The 23,265-nt window shown below is 47.1% G+C and overlaps 1 protein-coding gene across 1 annotated transcript; it reads left to right on the top strand.

Moving 5' to 3' along the window:
- On the top strand, window positions 1-23,265 carry LOC145348293 (interferon-induced protein 44-like). Its single transcript, XM_080196496.1, has 8 exons — window positions 1-153; window positions 2,113-2,589; window positions 3,067-3,106; window positions 5,331-5,517; window positions 9,775-9,924; window positions 13,033-13,204; window positions 16,201-16,301; window positions 21,797-23,265. The coding sequence occupies exons 2-8, from the start codon at window positions 2,121-2,123 to the stop codon at window positions 21,962-21,964; spliced, it is 1,287 nt and encodes a 428-aa protein (XP_080052622.1). The 5' UTR covers window positions 1-153; window positions 2,113-2,120; the 3' UTR covers window positions 21,965-23,265.

The raw sequence follows: 23,265 nt of genomic DNA, 5'->3' as shown, positions 1-23,265 counted from the left end.
TTCAGATTGAAGCTTTGACTGGTCCGCTTTAACCGGTTAACTTTTATCGTCGTCTGTGTCCTGCGTTGTTCCGAGCAGTTTCGGAGCCCGTGGTTTGTCTGTTTGGACACGGGAAGGACACTTGCTCCGAGGTCTCGCAGAAGTGTTTAAGCAGTGAGTATTCTGTGATAATTTCAGCACCTGGGGCTGGCCACCCTCTGATTCTGAGTGTTTTTACCAATGTTGTGGTTTTGGGGGGTGGGGGTTTTGGATGTGGGTGGTGTTGGAGGGGTTGAGGTGGGGTGGTGTTTGTGGGGGTTGGAGTGTGGTTTGGGGGTGAGATTGGGGTTTGGGGGGTGTGGGGATGGTTTTGGAGGGTAGGGTAGGGTTGGGTTGGGGTGTGGGGTTTTGGAGGGTGTGAGAGGTGTTGGGGGGTTAGTGGTGGGGTTTGGGAATGGAAGTGGTATTGGTGTTGGGGTGGGGTGGAAGTGGTGTTGGGGTGGGGTGGGAGGATTAGGGTTGGAGTGGTGTTGAGGGGGTTAGTGGTGGCATTGTGGAGATTGGGGGATGGGACGGGGTGTGGGGGGATGGGGCGGGGGGGGGCGGGACGGGACGGGGGGTGCGGGGGTATGGGGGGCGGCACGGGGGGCGCTGCGGGGGTGGGGGGAGGATTCCTCAGGTGCAAGTCTGATCGACTGCACCCACGTCGCTCCTGAGGCACCCTGAGCTGCCATTCAGGAACCATAAGAGATTCCACTGCCTCAACAACCAAATCCCTGCCACTGCACCACATCTATCGTGCAGCTGTGTGCCTGTTTACCAGGAAGTGACCATGACAGTTACATCTTGGGCTGCTGGCAATTCCCAGCTGTCTTTGAGGGAGAGCGGAGGCTGGAGGGATGGCTACCTGAGGAAAAGGGGTACCCACCCAGGAGTTGGCTGATTACTCCATGTGTGGATGCCACAAGCACCAGTGGAGACTGGTCACAGCGAGGCTCACTCTTCAACCCATGTGTTGGTGGAGCAGGCGATTGGACTGTTGTAGGTTCCGGTGCTTGGAATGGCCGGGGAGTGGGGGATGGCAGGGTGTGGCAAGGTTGGGGGACGGGCGCGGGTGCCCTACCATTGCAAACTTCAGAGGGTCTCCTGCATTACTGCTGTTTGCTGTGCTCACCACAACCCAGCGCTGCACAGAGGAACCATCTAGACTTGGAGGAGATGGCAGGATGCTTGCTGTCCTGGGATGAGGAGGATGGTTGTCCTGATGATGCCAAGAAGAAGGAGGAAGAATGCTGGGCTGTGGACGGGGTCACATCCTCAGCGATACGTCTGACTCCTGCCCAGCTGCATGTGCCCTGCCAATGAACGGGCACATCATGGGTTGTTCATTAAAGCCAAAATATATTGTCTCAGGCACTGAAGGCCCCTCTAAGTATGCAGCCAGGTTTTCATCTGAGGTTGGCAGACAATCAGCACTTTGATAGCTCCTTGGCCTCTCCTGCTCAGGTGGAGAGAGGGTGGCACAGTGGCCCAGTGGTTAGCACTGCTGCCTCACAGCTTGTGAGTCTATTATCAAATAAATTGGTTGGACTAAAACCTGGTGTTGTCAGACTTTTTACTGTGTTTACGCCAGTCCAACGCCGGCATACCCACATCAGGTTTATTTGCACACAACCTTGAAGGTGGCAGGACATATCAAGAGGGTAGTTAGCAAGCGAGCTTCATAAATAAAGGTATTGAGTAAAGTAGGGAAGTTATGTTGACTTTTATAAAGCTGCAATTTGGTCACAAGTTCTGGTAAGTGCAACTTAGGAAGGCTACCTAAGAGGGTGTGGAGATTTACCAGAATGATTCCAGGGATGAGTGATTTTAGCCACAAAGTTATGTTGAAGAAGCTGGGGCTATTTTCTTTGGAGCAAATGACCTTGAGGGAGATTTGATTGAGGTACACAGGATTATAATAGATTTTGATAAGGTGGACAAAGAAAAGTTGTTCTCGTTTGCTGATGGTACGTGGGATAGGGGACACAGATTTAGAGGACACAGTTTTGGACAAGAGTACTTGCTTAAATATATTTATAAGACAAAATTAATTTGTTTTAATAAAATCTAATTTAATAAAATGTTTTCTAGATTTCAGCATGTCTGCGATAACATCGCGGCTCACAGCGGAAGCTCGGGAAGAGTTATCTGAATTTCTCGGGAAAGTAAACTTGCATTTACTTTATAAAGCGAGTGTCCATGGATTCAGTGCGGAGGTTTTCCATGCTAAATGTGATGGACAAGGACCAACATTAACTGTTGGATACAGAGATTCTTATCACATTTTTGGAGGTTACACAAGTGAAGATTTTGGCACTGATGAAAATAAAGTGGATGATAAGGCTTTTCTATTTCAACTGGACTATAGGAGAAAGTTTGCTGTTCGACCAGGCACTGTGGCTGTTCATAATTCTCCGTATCACGGCCCCAGTTTTGGAAGCAGTCTTGTGTTTTTGGCCAGTGGCAGATGGATCACATCCTCTCCTGACCAGTCCTATTGTTTAGATGACCATGTCTCGTTTAAAAATAGTGTATGTCTTGAAGAGTGTGAAGTTTACCGTGTGGAAGGTAAGGACCCTTTCATTTTACTAAGAATGTTCATCAAATGTGGTGCTGATACCAAGACTGTTTTACCAAAAGAGAAAATGTTGGAAAATCTCAGCAGGTCTGCCAACATCTGTAAGGAGAGAAAAGAGCTGATGTTTCAAGTCCAGGTGATCCTTTGTCGAAGCTGAGAGATTTTAGCCACAAAGTTACGTTGGGGAAGCTGGGATTATTTTCTTTGGAGCAAATGATCTTGAATGAGGTATATAGGATTATAACAGATTTTCATAAGGTGGACAAAGAAAAATTGTACTACTTTGCTTGGGCTTTTGGCTTTGACAAAGGGTCATCCGGGCTTGAAACGTCAACTCTTTTCTCTCCTTACAAATGCTGCCAGACCTGCTGAGATTTTCTAGTATTTGCTCATTTGGTTTCAGATTGCAGCATCCGCAGTATTTTGCTTTTACCCAAGTCTGTTTTATATTCAACTGTGTTTTTCAGAGTTAAAAGCTCCCTGGAGAAAAGTAAACTGGAAAAATAGGCAAGTTCTTTCATGCTTTATTTCTGCTTAATTATTGGGTGAAAAAATTAATTTTTAAAAACTGAGCTATGTAAAATCCCCATGGTAGAACCATAAATCAAAATAACCAAATTTACTGAATAACCCCCCAAGTGAAGAGATTACTGAGAAGATTCTACTTTTGAGGGCTTTTATTTTAACCTGAATGAGAATCCTCAAAAATTAAATATAAATTAACATGCAAATTAAGGTTGCTACAAACTATAAATGACATATGGGTCAGCAGATAAGAACATAAGAAATAGGAGCAGGAGTAGGCCATCTAGCCCTTCGAGCCTGCCCCGCCATTCAATAAGATCATGGCTGCTCTGAAGTGGATCAGTTCCACTTTCCCGCCTTCTCCCCATAACCCTTAATCCCCTTGCCTACCAAAAACCTATCTACCCGCGTCTTAAATATATTTAGCAAGGAAGCCTCAACCACTTCAACGGGCAGAGAATTCCAGAGATTCACCACCCTTTGAGTGAAGAAGTTCCTCCTCAACTCCGTTCTAAACTGCCCCCCCTTATCTTGAGGCTGTGCCTCTAGACCTGCTGTCCTTTCTGAGCAGGAAAAACCTCTCCACCTCTACCCTATCCATCCCTTTCATCATCTTGTACGTCTCAATGAGATCTCCCCTCATCCTTCTAAACTCTAACGAGTACAAGCCCAGTTTATTCAGCCTCTCCTCATAGCTCAACCCCCTCAATTCCGGTATCAGCCTAGTGAACCTCCTCTGCACTCCCTCCAAGGCCAAAATATCCTTATGCAAGTGCGGCGCCCAAAACTGCACACAGTACTCCAGCTGCGGCCTCACCAGTGCCCTATACAGTTGCAGCAAGACCTCCCTACTTTTATATTCAATCCCCCTCGCTATGAAGGCCAGCATCCCATTTGCCTTCCTGACCACCTGCAGACTGGGTTTTTGCGACTCATGCACAAGGACCCCGAGGTCCCTCTGCACCGTAGCATGCTGCAGCTTTTCGCCATGTAAGTAGTAGTCCTTCCTACCATTATTCCTACCAAAGTGGATAACCTCACACTTGCCAACATTGTATTCCATCTGCCAGGTCCTCGCCCACTCGCTCAGCCTATCTAGATCCCTCTGCAGACTTTCCACACCCTCCGCGCAATTTGCCGTTCCACCAATCTTTGTGTCATCAGCAAATTTCGGCACCTTACACTCGGTTCCCTCCTCCAGATCATCTATATAAATGGTAAATAGCTGAGGCCCCAGCACCGACCCCTGGGGCACTCCACTAGTCACCATCCGCCAATCTGAATAGCACCCATTGACCCCCACTCTCTGCCTCCTATTTGACAGCCAATCCCCTTTCCACGCTAACACCGTACCCCCAACTCCATGCCCCCTAACCTTCTGTAACAACCTCTTATGCGGCACCTTATCAAACGCCTTGTCCCCTTGGTCAGCATGAGGATGGGAGAGTGACTGATTTGTCACCCTTCCAGAGCCAAAGAGCTGCAGCAGGCATGTGTTCACTTGGTACCGGTAGCTCAATGGTAGTATTGAATGAGGGATGCCTCAAGTTGGGTCATGCCTCAAGTTGGGTCATACCTCTAGCAGCAAGAATAGGTGAGCCGGGGGCTGAGTGGGGTGGATGAGTGATGGAGGGGACCAGAGGGGGAGGAGGTTTGGGTTGGTGTTGTACTCTGTGCCAATCCCCGTAGCTCTGGTGGTTGAAAGCAACCTTATGTTATAATGCTCCTGCAACGATCAGCCAATGGCAGTGGAATGACAAGGTTGAGGGGAGACTACAATATTACGAGGGGCATGGACAGAGTGGACACTCAGAAGCTTTTTCCCAGGATGGGGAAGTCACTTATTAGGGGGCACAGGTTTAAGGTGCGAGGGGCAAGGTTTAAAGGAGATGTACGAGGCAAGTTTTTTTTTTATGCAGAGGGTGATGGGTTCCTAGAACTCGCTGCCGGGGGAGGCAGTGGAAGTGGATACGATAGTGATCTTTAAGGGTCGTCTTGACAAATACATGAATAGGATGGGAATAGAGGGATATGGTCCCCAGAAGGGTAGGGGATTTTAGTTCAAACAGACAGCATGGTCAGTGCAGGCTTGGAGGGCCGAAGGGCCTGTTCCTGTGCTGTAATTTTATTTGTTTTTGTTCAATGTATCATCCGACTCAAGATCAGAATTTTTATTGCCCAATGTTCTTACCAACAGAAGTAGAAGCAACCTGATCAAATCCATCCAAAGCTACAAGTTGTATAGAAACACTGTGGCTAAGGGAAGGGTTTTACTCGTTGGACCAACTGGAGGAGGAAAATCCAGCTTCATTAACTCGGTCAATTCGGTTTTCCGTGATGTTGTCACCAATCGGGCTTTGGTTGGAGGCGAAGCCATAACCGGCGCCAAAATGGTAACCCTAGGAGTGCAGACAAAAGCAGTGTTGTTTGTTATTTTCGTGTGAATATTTCCTGCTACCCCATCTCCTCTGAAGACATAGGGTGGGATTTTTATAGTCTCGCTCATCCTGAAACTGTAAGATTCCGTCTGAGGTCAACGGACCTCCCCATTGTCCACCCAATCACTCGATCCGATTCCTGTGGCGGGCAGGCCGGTAAAATTCCGGTGATAGAATCCTTGTTGAATTTTCTTGTCAAAAGTAAAAGTTTCAACCAGTGTTAGGACCCTGTTTGACATGTTACCAGCAGCTGCTTGGGCTGCTATCCAATTAAGGACAGTGGTCCAACCCAAGAGCTGCCGAGCCAGTGTGCCGGCAGCTCAATAGCACCACCACTCGTGGCCATTGTTGAGATAGAACATAAGAAATAGGAGCAGGAGTAGGCCATCTAGCCCTTCGAGCCTGCCCCGCCATTCAATAAGATCATGGCTGATCTGTCGTGGCTCAGTTCCACATTCCCGCTCTCTCCCCATAACCCTTAATTCCCTTGTCTGTCAAAAACCTATCTACCCGTGTCTTAAATATATTTAGCGAGGTAGCCTCCACCACTTCAACAGGCTGAGAATTCCAGAGATTCACCACCCTTTGAGTGAAGAAGTTCCTCCTCAACTCTGATCTAAACTGCCTCCCCACCCCCCCTTTATCTTGAGGCTGTGTCCTCTAGATAGCAGATATAGAGTCACAGTGGCCAGTCATCTTTGAGTCTAGTTAGGGTCCTGGACCAGAACCTCCAAGATATTTTATGAAGCTAGACCAGACACCAGCAATTTTTCAATTTTGGCATAAATATGAGGAAAGAATTCCTTCCAGGAATTATTCCATTGACAAATTAAGGATCTTTTATCAAAACAAGCTTTATTCATAACACAGTTTAAATATAACTCCAACAAATAAAGCAGCTTGCCATTAGCAATTGAACAATATTTAATAAATGAAAGGAAACAACTCCAATTTCTAACTTTTCAATGTTTCAGTTCCAACAAAGCAACAGTTTTCTTACAGACATAAATGCCACTTTCAGTATAGTTGACAATCAGATATATACTTGCTATAATTAGAGTAGACAGCCTTGGAGTTTTCAGAGAGATTATAGAGCTTTCTGAAGCCTGCAAAATTCTCCTAACTTCAACCAGAATAGCCAAACTCCAACTACTTTCCAGAAAAACGCGTTCATTTTTCTGCTCCAGATCCAGGACAGTACATAAACCACATCATCACATGACCCTGTTAATCATTCTAATCCAAAATACTTGGGGAACCTAAGCAAACAAAAGTCCATTAATTCTCTTTTAGGATAACCACTTACAAGGTTGAAGTGAGTAATTATTCTTCTGTCCCAACATCTGAGCTGTGTTCCTTCCAAACATACTGACTGCCTGTAGCATAAAGCTGAGATTGAAATTTTCTCCTGATACCACTCTACTCTCTGTAAGTGCCAGTTTACAGGTGCTCAAGTAATAATGAAATTAATGCCCTCCACCTCATAAAAATCATAGAAACCCTACATTGCAGAAAGAGGTCATTTGGCCCATCAAGTCTGCACTGACCACAATCTCACCCAGGCTCTACCCCCTATATCTTTATATATTTACCTGCTAATCCCTCTAATCTACACATCTCAGGACACTAAGGGGCAATTTTAGCATGGCCCATCAACTTAACCCGGACATCTTTGGACTGTGGGAGAAAACCGGGGCACCCAGAGGAAACCCATACAGACAAGAGGAGAATGTACAAACTCCACACAGACAGTGACCCAAGCCAGGAATCAAACCCAGGTCCCTGGAGCTGTGAAGCAGCAGTGCTAACCACTGTGCTACCGGGCCGCCCTTTATATAGCTAATCTCACTTTATACAATTAACAGTGGTTTGAGAGATGCTGGGACCAGCCTGGCAGGCTCTGGTGATGGTGAGGTTCAACGGAGAAGTCATTGAAGGATGGTCATTATCACCAGAATCCCTCTGGATCTCACTGGAGACTGCTAGCTTTCAATTAATAGTCTACCTGTGTCGTACAGGACCCTCTTGAAGCAGGAAGTGGCCACTTAAATAACACAATTGACCCACCCAGTGGTTGGCTGTGCCGCCAACTTTCCCACCATTGGCAATATGTCAGTTTCCCACCTAACACTTTCACCATTTTGCCAGCCCTCCCACCCCTTTAGCCTGTGGCTTTATAGGTCCATATATCTGCTCATACATACACTTGTGTACTGAACCGGGTGCTGAGTGACAACTGCCTGCACCCTTCAAGTGAAGCTGGAGCAATTCTGGAAAATGTAGAAAATAAGTGGTTTTATAAATAGCACGTTGTCCATGTGGTTTCCTGAACTGAGAAGTTTGAAGAGGAATGTCCAAGTGAGGTGGGGGTGGGGGGAGGGGGGGGTGGGGTAGGGGGGGTGGGGTGGTGGTGTGGTGGTGAGGGGGGTAGGGTGGTGGTGTGGTGGTGAGGGGGGTGGGGGGGTGGGGTGGTGGTGAGGGGGATGGGGTGGTGGTGAGGGGGGGTGGTGTGGTGGTGAGGGGGGGTGGTGCGGTGGTGAGGGGGGGTGGTGCGGTGGTGGGGGGGTGAGGGGGGGTGGTGCGGTGGTGGGGGGGTGAGGGGGGTGGTGCGGTGGTGGGGGAGTGAGGGGGGTGGGGTGGTGGTGGGGGGGTGAGGGGGGTGGGGTGGTGGTGGTGGGGGGGTGAGGGGGGTGGGGTGGTGGTGGTGGGGGTGTGGGGGGGTGAGGGGGGTGGGGTGGTGGTGGTGGGGGGGTGGGGTGGTGGTGGGGGTGGGCGGGGGGGGTGGGGTGGTGGTGGGGGTGGGTGGGGGGGGTGGGGTGGTGGTGGGGGGGTGGGCGGGGGGGGTGGGGGTGGTGGTGGGGGGGTGGTTGGGGGGTGGCGGGGGGGCAGGGGGGTGATGTGGTGGTGGGGGGGTGGGGGGGGCGGTGGGGGTGGGGGGGGCAGGGGGGTGATGCGGTGGTGGGGGGGGCGGGGGGGGTGGGGGGGGGCGGGGTGGTGGGGGGTGTGAGGGGGGTGGGGGGGTGGGACGGGGGGGCGGAGTGGTGGTGGTGGGGGGGGTGGGGTGGGGTGGGGTGGTGGGGGGGGTGGGTTGGGGTGGTGGGGCGGGGCGGGGGGGTGGGGTGGTGGTGGTGGGGGGTGTGAGGGGGGTGGGGTGGGGGGTGTGAGGGGGGTGGGGTGGGGGGGGTGGGGTGGGGGGTGGGCTGGGGGGGTGGGCTGGGGGGTGGGCTGGGGGGTGGGGTGGTGGGGCGGGGCGGGGGGGTGTGAGGGGGGTGGGGGGGTGGGGTGGGGGGGTGGGCTGGGGGGTGGGGTGGGGGGGTGGGGCGGGGCGGGGGGGTGGGGTGGTGGTGATGGGGGGTGTGAGGGGGGTGGGGTGGGGTGGGGGGGGTGGGTGTGAGGTGGGTGTGGGGGGTGGGGGGGTCGGTGGGGGTGGTGGGTGGGTGGGGGGTGGGGGGGTCGGTGGGGGTGGTGGGTGGGTGGGGTGGAGGTGGGGGTCGGTGGGGTTTGGGGGGGTGGTGGGTGAGTGGGGTGGAGGTGGGGTTTGGGGGGTTGGGGGTCGGTGGGGGTCGGGGGGTGGGGGTCGGTGGGGGTTGGGGTGGGGGGGTGGTGGGGTTGGTGGTGGGGGGGGGTGGGGGGGATGTTACTGGGAGGTTGGGTGGGAGCCAGGGTGACAGCAAGTGTCTGGTCAAGAAGCACCAGCCATCATGAGTTTGGGGCAGGCTGACCATAGCAGCAGGCCTGCCCCGCCTGTCATTTCCGTAAGAGTGTGTGTGTGTGTGTGTGTGTGTGTGTGTGTGTGTGTGTGTGTGTGTGTGTGTGTGCCTATGTTGCAGTGTAATTTGGCAGAGAATAATTGCCATGATTTGTCAATCGCTTCAGCACAGTGGAAGATTAACAACAGGGACCTTGGCTGGGATTTTCCAGCACTGGCGAGCAATGCAAATGGTCACTGCCTCCAGTGGGACTGGAAAATCTCTCCAACGGGCCAGCGATGAGCCACCTTCACTGCTGAGAAAACCCATTGGCCAGCAGCGGGTGGGGGGTGGGGGGGGGGCGTGGTTTGAAAAAATCCCGGCTGTTGTTTTCTTTCTTGTAAAAGCAATTTCCGTGCCCCGGTTTTGCAGATTTTTCCATATCATTTATTCAATGATCACTGTATTGGAACTGGTTTCATTTTGACTGCACTTTGCAAACGCTGTTTTTTATTACTTGCAGTACTCAACGTACTCCATCAGACAAAGACATGGAGCATCTCCCCCTCTTATTCTGTGTGATACAATGGGGCTTGCAGAAGGTACCGAATCAGGAATGCACATTGATGATGTTATCAACATAGTCAAAGGACATGTTCCTAAAAAATATCAGGTAACCTGCTTTACATTTTAGCATATTTGATCTGCTATTTTCTTTCCCGTACACCATCACTAGCTAAATGATTAAAGGGCCTGATCTCAGGTGGGTGGCACGGTGACAGAGTGGTTGGCACTGCTGCTTCACAGTGCTCGGGGCCCGGCTTTGATTCCCGGCTGGGGTCACTGTGCAGAATCTGCACGTTCTCTCTGTGTCTGTGTGGGTTGCCCCCGGGTGCTGCAGTTCCCTCCCACAGTCTGAAAGACGTGCAGGTTAGGTGCATTGACCCAAACAGGCGCTGGAGTGTGGTGACTAGGGGAATTTCACAGTAACCTGACAACCTTCTCCAGCTGCATTGCAACTTCTTGTGATCTGTGTACCTGTACACCCAGATCCCTTTGCCTGTCAATACTCTGGAGGGTTCTGCCTTTTACTGTATATTCCCTATCTGTATTAGACCTTCCAAAATGCATTACGTCACATTTGTCCGGATTGAACTCCATCTTCCATCTCTCTGCCCAAGTCTCCACCCGATCTAGATCCTGATGTATCATCTGATGGCCCTCATCGCTATCCACAAATCCACCAATCTTTGTGTCATCCACAAACTTACTAATCAAACCACTTTCCTCCAAATCATTTATATATATTACAAACAGCGATGGTCCCAGCACTGATCCCTGAGGAATGCCACTTGTCACAACCATCCATTCAGAAACACAACCCTCCACTGCTACCACCATCTTCTATGACCGAGTCAGTTCTGTATCCACCTTGCCAGCTCACCTTTGATCCCACACAACTTTATCTTCTGCACTAGTCTGCCATGAGGGACCTTGACAAAGGCCTTACTGAAGTCATGTAGACAACATCCATTGCCCTACCCTCATCAATCATCTTCGTCACTTCCTCAAAAAAACTTAATCATGTTAGTGAGATATGACCTCCCCTTCACAAAGTCATGTTGCCTCTCATTAGTACGTCCATTTATTTCCAAGTGGGAGTAAATCCTGTCTTATAGAATCCTTTCTAGTAATTTCCCTACCACTGACGTAAGGCTCACCGGTCTGTAATTACCTGGACTATTCTTGCTACCCTTCTTAAACAAAGGAACCTCATTGGCTATTCTCCAGTCCTCTAGGACCTCTTCTGTAGCCAGTGAGGATACAAAGATTTCTCTCGAGGCCCCAGCAATTTCCTCCCTTGCCTCTCTCAGTATTCTGGAGTATATCCCATCAGGCCCTGGGGACTTGTCTACTTTAATGTTTCTCAAGAACCACAATATCACCTCCTTTTTAATCTCAAAATGACTCAAACTATCGACACATCCTTTCCCAGATTCATCAACCTCCAAGTCCTTCTCTTTGGTGAATACTGACGCAAAGTACTCATTTAATACCTCACCCATTTCCTCTGGTTCCATCCAGAGGTTCCCTCCCCCGTTGATCTGTAACAGTGATGGGCAACCTAGGCTTGTGAGTAGGCCATATGAATGGCCCTCCTTTATCTCAATGGGTCAAAAGGTTGAAATTCGGCTTGTTCACTAATTATGACCCGACAAATAAGATTAAATACAGTTTTCACAGTGGAGGACATGAGTAACATTCCAGTAGTAACAGGTAATGCAAAGGAAATAGAAAGGGAGGAACTTAGAACAATCATCCTCAATAGGGATTGAACGCCAACAAGTCACTAGAGTCTGACGGTCGTCATCTTAGGGTATTAACAGAAATGACAGTGGATCTATTGATTATAATATTGCAAAATTCCCTGGATGCTGGAAAGGTTCCAGTAGATTGGAAAATGTTGATGTAACACTCTTATTCAAAAGGGAGGAAGGCAGAAAGTAAGAAACTGTAGACCAGTTAGCTTAATGTCTGTTGTTGGGAAATTGCTAGAATCCCCTATTAAGAAAGTATTGGTGGGCAGTATGGTAACAGTGGGGTGGCACAGTGGTTAGCACTGCTGCCTCCCAGTGCCAGGGACTCAGGTTCAATTCCTGCCTTGGATGACTGTCTATGCGGAGTTTACATGTTCTCTCCGTGTTTGCGCGGCTTTGCATTAGGGGATTGGGCCTGGGTAAAATGCTCTGTCGGAGAGTCATTGCAGACTTGATGGATCGAATCATCTCCTTTTACACTCTAGGGATTAAATGGTTCTAGTAACAGGACATCTGGAAAGTCAAAATGCAGTCCATCAGAGTCAGCATGGTTTTATGAAGGGTAAATCACATTTGACTAATTTGCTAGAGTTCTTCAAAGATGTAGCAAGCCATGTGAATAATGGGGGTTCTGTAGATGTGGTATATCTGGACTTCAGGAAGGCATTTGACAAGGTGCTGCACAAAAGTTTAATAGACAGGGTAAGATTACATGGCATTATGGATAATTTACTGGCTTGGATAGAAGACTAGCTAACTGACAAGAGGCAGAGAGTTGACATACATGGGTCTTTTACTGGTTAGCAAGCTGTAACGAGTGGAATGCCACAGGGTTGAGTTCCCATGTTCTTTATTCTTATGTTAATGCATGCTGAATATTTCATAATGAGTTTTAGAAAATGCTTAATCATTTCTATATTAATAGAGCTTCCATCAACTTCGAATGATGAAAACGAAAGAAATGCTCACGCTTTGGACATGGATGGAGCGCACGGCTCTCAGTCAATATTGAATGCAATTAGCGTGAACCTCGCTTCACTTGCCCCTGCTTTGCGTGCGAATCACTTCAGTCTATCCGATAGGAAGACAAGTACACAGATAGAAATCAGCAGAATGTGGCAACCCAGCACGTGGGCCACAGTCAACAAAATGTACTGTGGACCACACTCAGAACCCAGATGGGCCGTATGTGACCCCCCAGGCTGCAGGTTGCCCGCCACTGTGCCTTTAATCCATGTCTCACATTTTCTAACTGGGCTTTTGCTGTCCTCCCAAGTAAGCTCCCAGTTGTTAAATAAATTTAACCCTTTATTTCCCCTCATCATTTCTGGTGCCTTTTAGGAAACTATCACGTCTGGCATGCCGGTGAAATTCCGGCCTATATTTCAGCCACTGATACGTAAAACCTAAGAATGAACGAATAAGAAATGTATCATTTTAACGTTAGGTTCTTTTACTTGCAGTTTAATACAGCTTCCCCAATTCAAGCTGATACAAAAGGCTACATTAAGTCGCCAACAATTGCTGAGAGGATACACTGCGTTGTATTTGTGATTGATGCAAGCAAACCCACCATCCTCTCCCCTGCAATGGAACAGAAAATACGCACCATTCAATCACAGATTGCTGAACTGGGTGAGTGTAGTTCAGAATGATGGCACAGTGGTTAGCACTGTTGCTTCACAGCGCCAGAGGCCCAGGTTCAATTCTGGCCATGGATAACTGTGTGGAGTTTACGTGTCTATGTGGGTTTCCTTTGGGTGCTCCAGTTTCCTCCCACACTCCAAAGATGTTAGGTGCATTGGTCATGCTAAATTGCCACTTAGTGTCCCGGGATGTATAGGTTAGGGGGATTAGCCATGGGAAGTGTGTGGTGATACGGGGACAGGACAGAGGGGGGAGAGCCTGGGTGGGACGCTCTTTCAGAAAGTCGGTGCAGACTCAATGGGCTGGATGGTGTCTTACTGTAGAAGTTCTATGGTTCTAATAGTGTAAGAAGTGGTACATTGACCAAGTGCAGTCTGTGATCAGGACCACCAATCACGCTGTTATCTCTTTATTATTCTAACTATTCACCGGAATTTTTCCAGGTTCACTGGAAGGTGTTCATTTATACCGCACCTTTCATGATCCCAGCACATTTCATGGCCTTGTGACTGTGAAATTCTCCAGGTATTTAAACAGGAAAAGAGGAAGAAAATTGAGTGTTGGTTTTCTCGAGAATGAGAATGGGGGCTTAATATTCGAGAATAAGGAAATGGTGGACAAAATGAACAAAAATTTTGTTTCTGACTTCACTGGAGCAGATGCAGAAACATTCCAGTAATAGCAATAAATCAGGAGGTGGGAGGGAGAGAGGGACTTTACTAGGCAAGATGTACTGAATAAATTGATGGTGGACAAAGCTCTGGGTCCTGAAGGACTTCATCTAGAGTCCCAAAAGAGGTGGCTAATGAGCTGGAAGATGTGTTGGTGTTAATTTTCCAAAATTCACAAGATTCTGGAAAAGTCCCATCAGACTAAAATGTAACAGTATAGCCCTTTTACTCAAGAAGGAAGGGAGGGAGGCAGACAACAGGAAACTATCGGCCAGTTAGCGTGACGTCCGTCATGGGAAAGATGCTGGAATCGATCATTAAAGAGTGTGCAGGAGCAACAAGTAATTAAGAAGGCTGATGGAAAGCTATCCTTTATTATGAAAGGAATTGAACATAGAAGAAAGGATTTTATGCTTCAGTTGTACAGGCTTTTGGTGACACCACATTTTGAATACTGTGCGCAGTTTTAGTCTCCTTATTTAGGGAGGATATAAATGTGTTTGTTGAAAGCGGTTCAGAGGAGGTTTACTAGATTGATCCCTGGAATGAGTGGGTTGTCATATGCGGAAAGGTTAGACAGGCTGGGCCTGTTCCCGCAGGAGCTTAGAAGACTGATTAAAGTATGTAAGATTCTTAACAAGGTGGACATGGAAAGGATATTTCATCTTGTCAGTGATGGGCAAATTAGGAGAATCAATCCTGAGCTGTAGGGTTAGTCGTCATGTAGAAAGGCATGGACGTGACCAGATTGAATTTGTTAAAAGAAGGTCTTGCCTCACAAACTTGATTGGGTTCTTTGAGGATGTGACAAGAAAGGTAGCGCAGTGGATGTTGTGTACATGGATGTTAGCAAGTGCACAGGTCCCTAAAGGCAACAGTTCAAATAGACAAGGTTGTAAAGAAAGTATATGCAATGCTCTCCTTCATTGGCAGAGGTGTAGAATATAAAAGTAAGGATACAATGTTGGTATTGCGTAAGTTGTGTGAGGCCACAGTTGGAGCATTGCAAGTAGTTCTGGTCACCATATCACAGGAAGGGCAGAATTGCTCTGGAGAAAGTGCAGAGAGGATTTATAAGAATGTTGCCAGGGCTAGAAAAGTGTAGTTATGAGGAAAGATTGGATAGATCGGGATTATTTTTGTTGGAACAAGAAGGCTAAGAGATGACTTAACGGAAATGTACAAAATTATGAGGGGAAGAGAGGACAGGATAAAATTGTTTCTGTTGGTGGAGAATTCTAGAACTAGGGGACTTAGATTCAGGATAATTGGCAGTGGGTGTAAAGGGAAAATGAGGAAGAATTTTTTTACATAGAGGGTGGTGGGTGTCTGAAATGCATTGCACCCTGGCACTTCCCACTGGGCACCCTGGCACTGCCCATGGGGCAGTCCAAGGGGGTGGGGCCAGAGGGGGGGAGAAGGGCTGGAATGGGCCTGACTGGGGCTGCATATGAGGGGGGGGGGAAGGGGTTGGGGCTGTACATGGGGGAGAGTGAAGGTCAAGACTGGTCATGATGGGCTGGCAGTTGGGGCATGGGTGGGGTGGTTTCTGGAACGCCAGCGATCAAGAAGGGATTAATGGAGCCAGGGAAGCCAGAGGGAAGGGAATGCTTGGGAAGCAGTTGGAAAGTCGGTGATGGGGGGGGAGGGGCCAGTGTGTGCACACCGATCTCTCCACTGACAGCATGCTGATGTCGGCCTCGACAGTGGGAGAGACCCACCCACCCCACTCCCTCCATCCCCTCCTTATCTGCATAAATCCTCATGTGGCACTCTGTGATGTGGGATTCACTCAACTGAGTACGCACAAAAAAAGAGCAGGAAATCCTTTCATTTTCCTGGCCATTGAGCACTGAGTTTTGTTTTGGGAGAATCACCCTTTTTGTGTTATTGATGAGTGAAAGTCCTGCTTCAAGCCAATGTTAAATGACTGTGGGGTGGACAGAGATCATGGCATTTTATCCAACCAGTAATCTACTTGGTGCCTTTTACATGGAGAATAATCCGTCCAAAATTCTGATTAATATTTCCAATCTTTCAGTGTTAAGTCAAGTATTTCCATTTATTTTAAACAAAGGTGTCAGGTTTTACAATTTGTGTATTGTAAGAAGTGGCATTATTTTAGATAAGATATGAAATCTTATGCACCTGAAAACGAAATGGGGTTATGAAATATGCAGTGAACCAGTTTGAAAGGACAGGTTAATATTTATCCTTTAATTCTTTGCGTTATTCCTAAATATGCCCTGTGTCTTGTTGTGAGCAATGCCACGGGAGATCTGCTCATAAATAAATCATTTCTTTCATCTATAGAGATACCCCAAGTTGTTTTATTAACCAAAGTGGATGAAGCTTGTCCTTTGGTCGGGAAAGATCTGGAAAATACTTACTGGAGTGAGCACATTGAACAAAAGGTACAAGTTCTCTTCTCACCAATTTTCAGAGTTTAATCACTCACACTGATTGAAATTTTGCAATAGGAAGATTTGTGAGGCTGTCATAGGATCAGAAGAATGTAAAAAAAACAGGATTGGGGATGAGGCCATTCTATACTTCGAGCCTGTTCTGCACTCTATAAAATCATGGTTAAAAAATGTCATAACACCAGGTTAAAGTCCAACAAGTCCAACCTGGTGTTGTGAGACTTCTTGCTATGTGCACCCCAGTCCGGCGACAGCATCTCCATAGCAATAAAATCATGGCCTCAACCCTCAACCTCAACTCCACCTTCCTACATTATTTCTAAATCACATAATTTCCTCAGTTATTCAGAATCGTTACAGTGCAGAAGGAGGCCATTAGGCCCATCAAATCTGCACTGGCTCTCTGAAAGAGCATTCTGCCTAATGCCTTATCCCCATCACCTTGCACATTCTTTCTTTTCAGATAGCGATCCAATTCCTTTCCAGTACCTTGATCTAACCTGCCTCTACCCTTCCCTCAGGAAGTTTGTTCCAGACTCCAACCATACTGAGTGATTTTTTTTGTTTTCTTTTTCACATCACTTGTACCCTTTTTGCCAATTGTTATGAATCTCTGCCCGATAGTTGTTGATTTATTGCCCATTCTTAATTTCCCCTGAGAAGGTGGTATTGTGCTGACTTCTTGAACTGCTGCAGTCTATGGGGAGCTATTTTACCATTTTGATTCTAAGTGCTGAATAAGAACATAAGAAATAGGAGCAGGAGTAGGCCATCTAGCCCTTCGAGCCTGCCCCACCATTCAATAAGATCATGGCTGATCTGTCGTGGCTCAGTTCCACATTCCCGCCCTCTCCCCATAACCCTTAATCCCCTCTCTTATCAAAAACCCATCAACCCGCGTCTTAAAAATATTTAGCGAGGCAGCCTCCACCACTTCAATGGGCAGAGAATTCCAGAGATTCACCACCCTTTGAGTGAAGAAGTTCCTCCTCAACTCCGTTCTAAACCACCCCCCCTTTATCTTGAGGCTGTGCCCCCTAGTCCTACTGTCCTTTCTGAGTGGGAAGAGTCTCTCCACCTCTATCCTATCCATCCCATTCATCATCTTATACGTCTCAATGAGATCTCCCATCATTCTTCTAAACTCTAAGGAGTACAAGCCTAGTTTATTCAGCCTCTCCTCATAGCTCAACCCCCTCAACTCCGGCATCAGCCTAGTAAACCTCCTCTGCACTCCCTCCAAAGCCAAAATATCCTTGCGTAAGTACGGCGCCCAAAACTGCACACAGTACTCCAGCTGCGGCCTCACCAATGCCCTATACAGCCGCAGCAAGACCTCCCTACTTATATATTGAATCCCCCTCGCTATGAAGGCCAGCATCCCATTAGCCTTCCTGACCACCTGCTGCACCTGCAGGCTGGGTTTTTGCGACTCATGCACAAGGACCCCGAGGACCCTCTGCACCGTCATAATTCAGATCCGACTTGGAAATCTGTTCCCAGGCGTCCCCATTCGCACACAAGAGCGCAAGCCTGAATCGCGCTGTGGGCAGGACTTATCCCGAAACGCTGCAGCTCCGATTGGAGCTTTGAACTGTGCATGCGTGGTGAAAAAAAAATCTGAAAAACACACCCCTGTCGCATCACAAAAAGCGGATAAAGCGGCCCGGGAATGATGGCCCCCACTGACATCGCCCCAACCCCACAACATAACTGTCCCCCTTATCCACCCACCCCCGCTACTCAGACTGATCATGGCCCCCCCCACCCTTACCGATCGCTCATGGAATGGCAGCAGAGCCCCCTACTCCTGCCCCCTCTCCACCCCTCCCACCAGAGAATGATCTGGCCTTCATTTCCACCTCTCCCACCAACAAATGATCAATGACAAACAACCTCTCTGGCAGTGAAGATTTAATTTTGCTACCCTGGAGGCTTATTCCAACAGAATTTAATTATTGTTGGAGAATGGATGTAAGATTTTACTTTTCTTGAAGTTGGGGATATCAATGCGTGATCTGGTTGGGTTGGTAAAATGAAATAAATAGTAATTGAAGAAGTGGATAGGGATTGGGGACAGAGGATACAAACACTATAAAGCTGATATCATTCAGTGGCTGAGAATGGAACTAGATTGGTTCGAAAGATATTCACATAAAATATTGAGAATGTAAGTCGGTCCCAAGAGTGTGGAGCATGGGTTCAGTAATGCAGTGGCTGTAGTATTAGGTTAGGAAACACACCTACTGAAAGTTATGAAAGACTTTGCAAGCCCCAGATCTAAACTACTTAACACCAGATTAAAGTTCCACAGGTTTATTTGGAATCACGAGCTTTCGGAGCACTGCTTCTTCATCAGGTGAGTAGAGAGTTATAGAGTCACAGAGGTTTACAGCATGGAAACAGGCCCTTCGGCCCAACTTGTCTATGCTGCCTTTATTTTTTTCAAACCCTAACCTAATCCCAATTGCCCACATTTGGCCCATATCCCTCTATACCCATTGTACCCATGTAACTACCTAAATGCTTTTTAAAAGATAAAATTGTACCTGCCTCTATTACTACCTCTGGCAACTTGTTCCAGGCACTCACCACCTTCTGTTTTAAAAGTTTGCTACTCTGGACACTTTTGTATCTCTCCCATCTCACCTTAAACCTCTAGTTTTAGACTCCCCTACCTTTGGGAAAAGTTATTGACTATCTACCTTGTCTATGCACCTCATTATTTTATAGACCTCTATAAGGTTGCCCCTCAGCTTCCTACGCTCCAGAGAAAAAAGCCCCAGTCTATTCAGCAATGAATGTTTGTGAACCTAACCTGTGTTTTATACATTTATATAGCATATATAGACGGAAACGCAATTGCAAGATAATGGTTGGAATGCAAGTCTTAAGTGTTCTCCAAGGCGGCCTTCAAGACACATGACAATGCAGAATTGCAGAGCAGAAACTAATAGCCAAGTTCTACACTCATGGGGACAGCCTCATCCGGGATCTTGGGTTCATGTCACACTACTTGTAACCCCCACCATTTGGCCTGGGCTTTCAAAATCCTACTAACTGTCCTGGCTTGAGACAATTCACACCTCTTTAACCTGTGATTATCCCTCTCTCCACTTGCACCGTCTGTACTTGCAAAGATTCACATTCTAACCATTATCTTGCAATTGAGTCTTTGTCTATATATGCCGTGTTTGTGAACCCAGCTCTCCACTCATCTGATGAAGGAGCAGTGCTCCGAAAGCTCGTGATTCCAAATAAGCCTGTTGGACTTTAACTTGGTGTTGTGAGACTAGTTACTGTGCCCACCCCAGTCCATCACCAATATCTCCATATTAAATTAAATAAATCCAATAGTTTGCACACTAGCATTAGAAATTGGTCGTTCCGAATGGTTGAACATAGATTTCGGGAAGGTGAATATATTTAGCTTTGCCTATCTGGAGGGCACTCACTGTGGCCTTACTCAGATGCTGAGAATAAATTAAATGAATCATTATGGGCGGTAAATAAGTGACAGGCCTGTTTTCTTTGAGAGTTTGATGCAATATGGATTGACTTGAGAATCCCTTTGCTTGAGCTGCAATAGGTTGTATTCTATAGTATTAGGAAGAATGAAGGGTTTCTAAACTGCACTTTCCAGAATGGGACCACTCAGCAGCAGCCGAGATGGATGAGGGTTTATGAGCATACTATGAGAAGGATGTGGAGGCTTTGGAGAGGGTACAGAAAAGATTTACCAGGATGCTGCTTGGTATGGAGGGCATTAGCTTTGAGGAGAGGTTGGAGAAACTTGGTTTGTTCTCACTGGAACGATCTGATAGAGAAGTCTACAAGATTATGAAGGGCATGGTCAAAGTGGAAGAGTAATGTGGGGGGGGGCGCGGTGGTGCATAGGTTTAAGATGGGAGGGGCAAGATTTAAAGGAGGTGTATGAGGTAAGTTTTTTCACACAGACAGTGGTGGGTGCTAGAACTCACTGTCAGGGGAGATAGTGGAAGCAGATACGATAGTGACTTTTAAGGGGCGTCTTGACAAATACATAAAGAGGGTGGGAATCGAGGGATATGGTCCCCGGAAGGAGCAGTGGAATGGGTTTGCTTGATACTGGGCTATGGCAGAATACATACACTGGCGGAGTTAGGTGAAGGGGAATGGGAGCAGGTTGAAGTGGATGTTAAAGGGAACACAAACTGGTCGACCCCATGGTCACATTCAGTGTTCCGTACATTCTGTGTAATTCTTGATTGGGAAATATAGGGGGCGATTCTCCCAGCCGCTGCACTGCTCCAGGGCTGGGAGGTATGAGTGGAGGCTGTTTAACCGGCTCCCCACTGAGTGCCACAGTCTCCGTGCATTTCTGGTTCCAACTTTTTTGGAGTAATCAGCTGGGAATTAGCACGGAGCGTGTTTCAATATTTAAATTGCCATTACTAGCCCTGCTAAATTGCTCCTTAGTGTCAGGAGGTTGGCAGAGTAAATACGTGGGGATTGTGCCTGGGTAGAATTGTGGTTGATGCAGACTCGATGGGCCAAATGGCGGGAATGAGTTCGGCACTTAGAATTTTTGTTTTGGGAGAATTGCGTCCTGTGGTTCTTAAGGGATAGAAACAAAGAACAAAGAAAATTACAGCACAAGAACAGGCCCTTTGGCCCCCCACTAACCATGCTGCCTGACCGAACTAAAACCTCTTACCCTTCCAGGGACCATATCCCTCTATTCCCATCCTAATCATGTACTTGTCAAGTTGCTCCATAAAAGTCACTATCGTATCCGCTTCCACTACCTCCCCCGGCAGCGAGTTCCAGGCACCCACCACCCACTTAGTAAAAAAACTTGTCTCATACATCTTCTTTACACCTTGCCCCTCGCAACTTAAACCTAATATGCCCCTAATTCACACTTCCTCTCTGGCCATGCCCTTCATAATCTTGTAGACTCCTATCAGGTCGCCCCTCAACCTCTGTCATTCCAATGAAAACAAACCGAGTTTCTCCAACCTCTCCTCATAGCTAATGCCCCCCCCCCCCATACCAGGCAACATCCTGGTATATCTTTTCTGTACCCTCTCCAAAGCCTCCACATCCTTCTGGTAGTGTGGCGACCAGAATGGAACACTATATTCCAAGTCCATTTTAACTAAGGATCTATAAAGTTGCAACATGACTTGCCAGTTTTTAAATTCAGTACTCCGACTGATGAAAGCAAGCATGCCGTATGCCTTCTTGACTGCCTTCTCCACCTGCATTGCCACTTTGTGACCTATGTACTTGTACACCCAGATCTTTCTGCCTGTCAGTACTCTTAAGGGTTCTGCCATTTGCTGTATATTTCTGTCAGTATTAGACCTCCCGAAATGCATTATCTCACATTTGCTCGGTTTTTGGCAAGTCAACTTGAGCAGATACTGAGCTGTTATGATGATTCAAATGTCCTACTGTTGTTCTTATGTCCCTTATGTTTATACCTTTGTTTTCTCCTCTAGGCACGCGAAGTTCAAAGAAAACTCAATATGATATCTTCATGCGTATTCCCTGTGAAAAATTATTGGATCGATATTGTGTGTGATCATCTGACAGATATTTTAATACTCTCTGCATTGCTGCAGATATTGCGCTATGTGGATGATTATTTAGAGAATCTGGATGACTAACTGTCAGTGCGTTGGATTGCTTTCCAGCAATTCCAGCTCCTTCTTTTATGGGTGACACTTCCAGAATCGTTTCACCCGCAGTCCGAGGGAATGACCATTCCCCTTCTTGCTTTGCTGTGAACTCACAGCCCTAAGTAGAATAGCATAAAAACAATGTAGTTTAGAAGCATACTGGTGTCAGTAATGTAAGGATAGGGTTAGTCAAATTGCTCTGAAATTTCCCAATGTTTAACTACTTTTGAATCATTTTTGCTTTGTAGTATTCATTTAGCATCTGCTGCTCAAATAAAGAGGTACAAGTCAATTATGATGCATTGACCGTTGAATTGCTGCGTTACGACTGAGCTTAAAGCAACGATCAGTTAAAATACTGATGAGATTCAGAGATTATTGATCAGTTGGTCAAAAATTTTACAGAAGGCAATTATTCTTCCTTTTAGAAGTAGGTGATTGGTACAGATTTATAATTGGAAGTTTTATCATTTGGTGGAATAGCAAGCATGCCAGTGAAACAGGGTAGTAAGGGCATGGAATGCCCTGCCTGCAGCAGTTGTGGACTCGCCAACTTTAAGGGCGTTCAAATGGTCAGTGGATAGGCATATGGATAACAGTGGAGTAGTTTAGGTTAGAGGGTCATTAGATTGTTGCGCTGACCAGTGGAACCATCGAGGGCCAAAGGGCCTGTACTGCGCTGTTATGTTCTATGTTCTATGTGTCAGTGTCAGGCAGTTGTTCTTATCTCTGGAAGAATAAATGAGTAAGGCCAGTTTTTAACCAGAGAATTATTGAAACCTTACTGTGCAGAAACAGGCCATTTGGCCCATCAGGTCTGCACAAACTCTCCAAAGGAGCATCCCGCTTAGGCTCTCTCCTCTGCCCTATTCCCGTAACCCTTTGGCCAGTCCGCTCAACCTGCAAATCTTTGGACTGTGGGAGTAAACACCCAGCAGGTGGAGGGAGAACGTGCAGACTCTGCACAGACAATGACCTAAGCTGGGAACTGAACCCGGATCTCTGCGGCTGTAGGTAGCAGTGCTAACTATTGTGCCACCTTGATAAGCTTACCAGAAGTCAACAAATGGATTTGTATTAAGAAATGCTGAAACATGTGGATTTCTTTGTAGAAAGAGGGAAGACAAAGATAGAAAAATGGGTGTTGAAACTTCAAAGACCTAGCTACAGTGCTGAGAATGGTAATGCCTTTATTTCACTCCTTTGACTAAATTGGCAATATGTTGCCGTATGTCCCACTTTTTGATGTATGTTTATTAATGTATTCTTAATAAATCTGCAAGCTCTGA

This window comes from Carcharhinus amblyrhynchos, chromosome 9, assembly GCF_965287045.1.
Source record: "Carcharhinus amblyrhynchos chromosome 9, sCarAmb.v2.hapA, whole genome shotgun sequence".
NCBI lineage: Eukaryota > Metazoa > Chordata > Chondrichthyes > Carcharhiniformes > Carcharhinidae > Carcharhinus > Carcharhinus amblyrhynchos.
The sequence above is the reverse complement of the archived record's forward strand: the minus strand, read 5'-3'. Positions and strand labels throughout refer to the sequence as shown.

Bases quoted from the DNA above. Each gene is read 5' to 3' on its own strand.
- LOC145348293 (XM_080196496.1), top strand. From the start codon at position 2,121: ATGTCTGCGATAACATCGCGGCTCACAGCGGAAGCTCGGGAAGAGTTA. The intron at 9,925-13,032 runs GTAACCTGCTTT...TTTTACTTGCAG, and splicing joins ATGTTCCTAAAAAATATCAG to TTTAATACAGCTTCCCCAAT. The intron at 16,302-21,796 runs GTACAAGTTCTC...TTTCTCCTCTAG, and splicing joins GTGAGCACATTGAACAAAAG to GCACGCGAAGTTCAAAGAAA.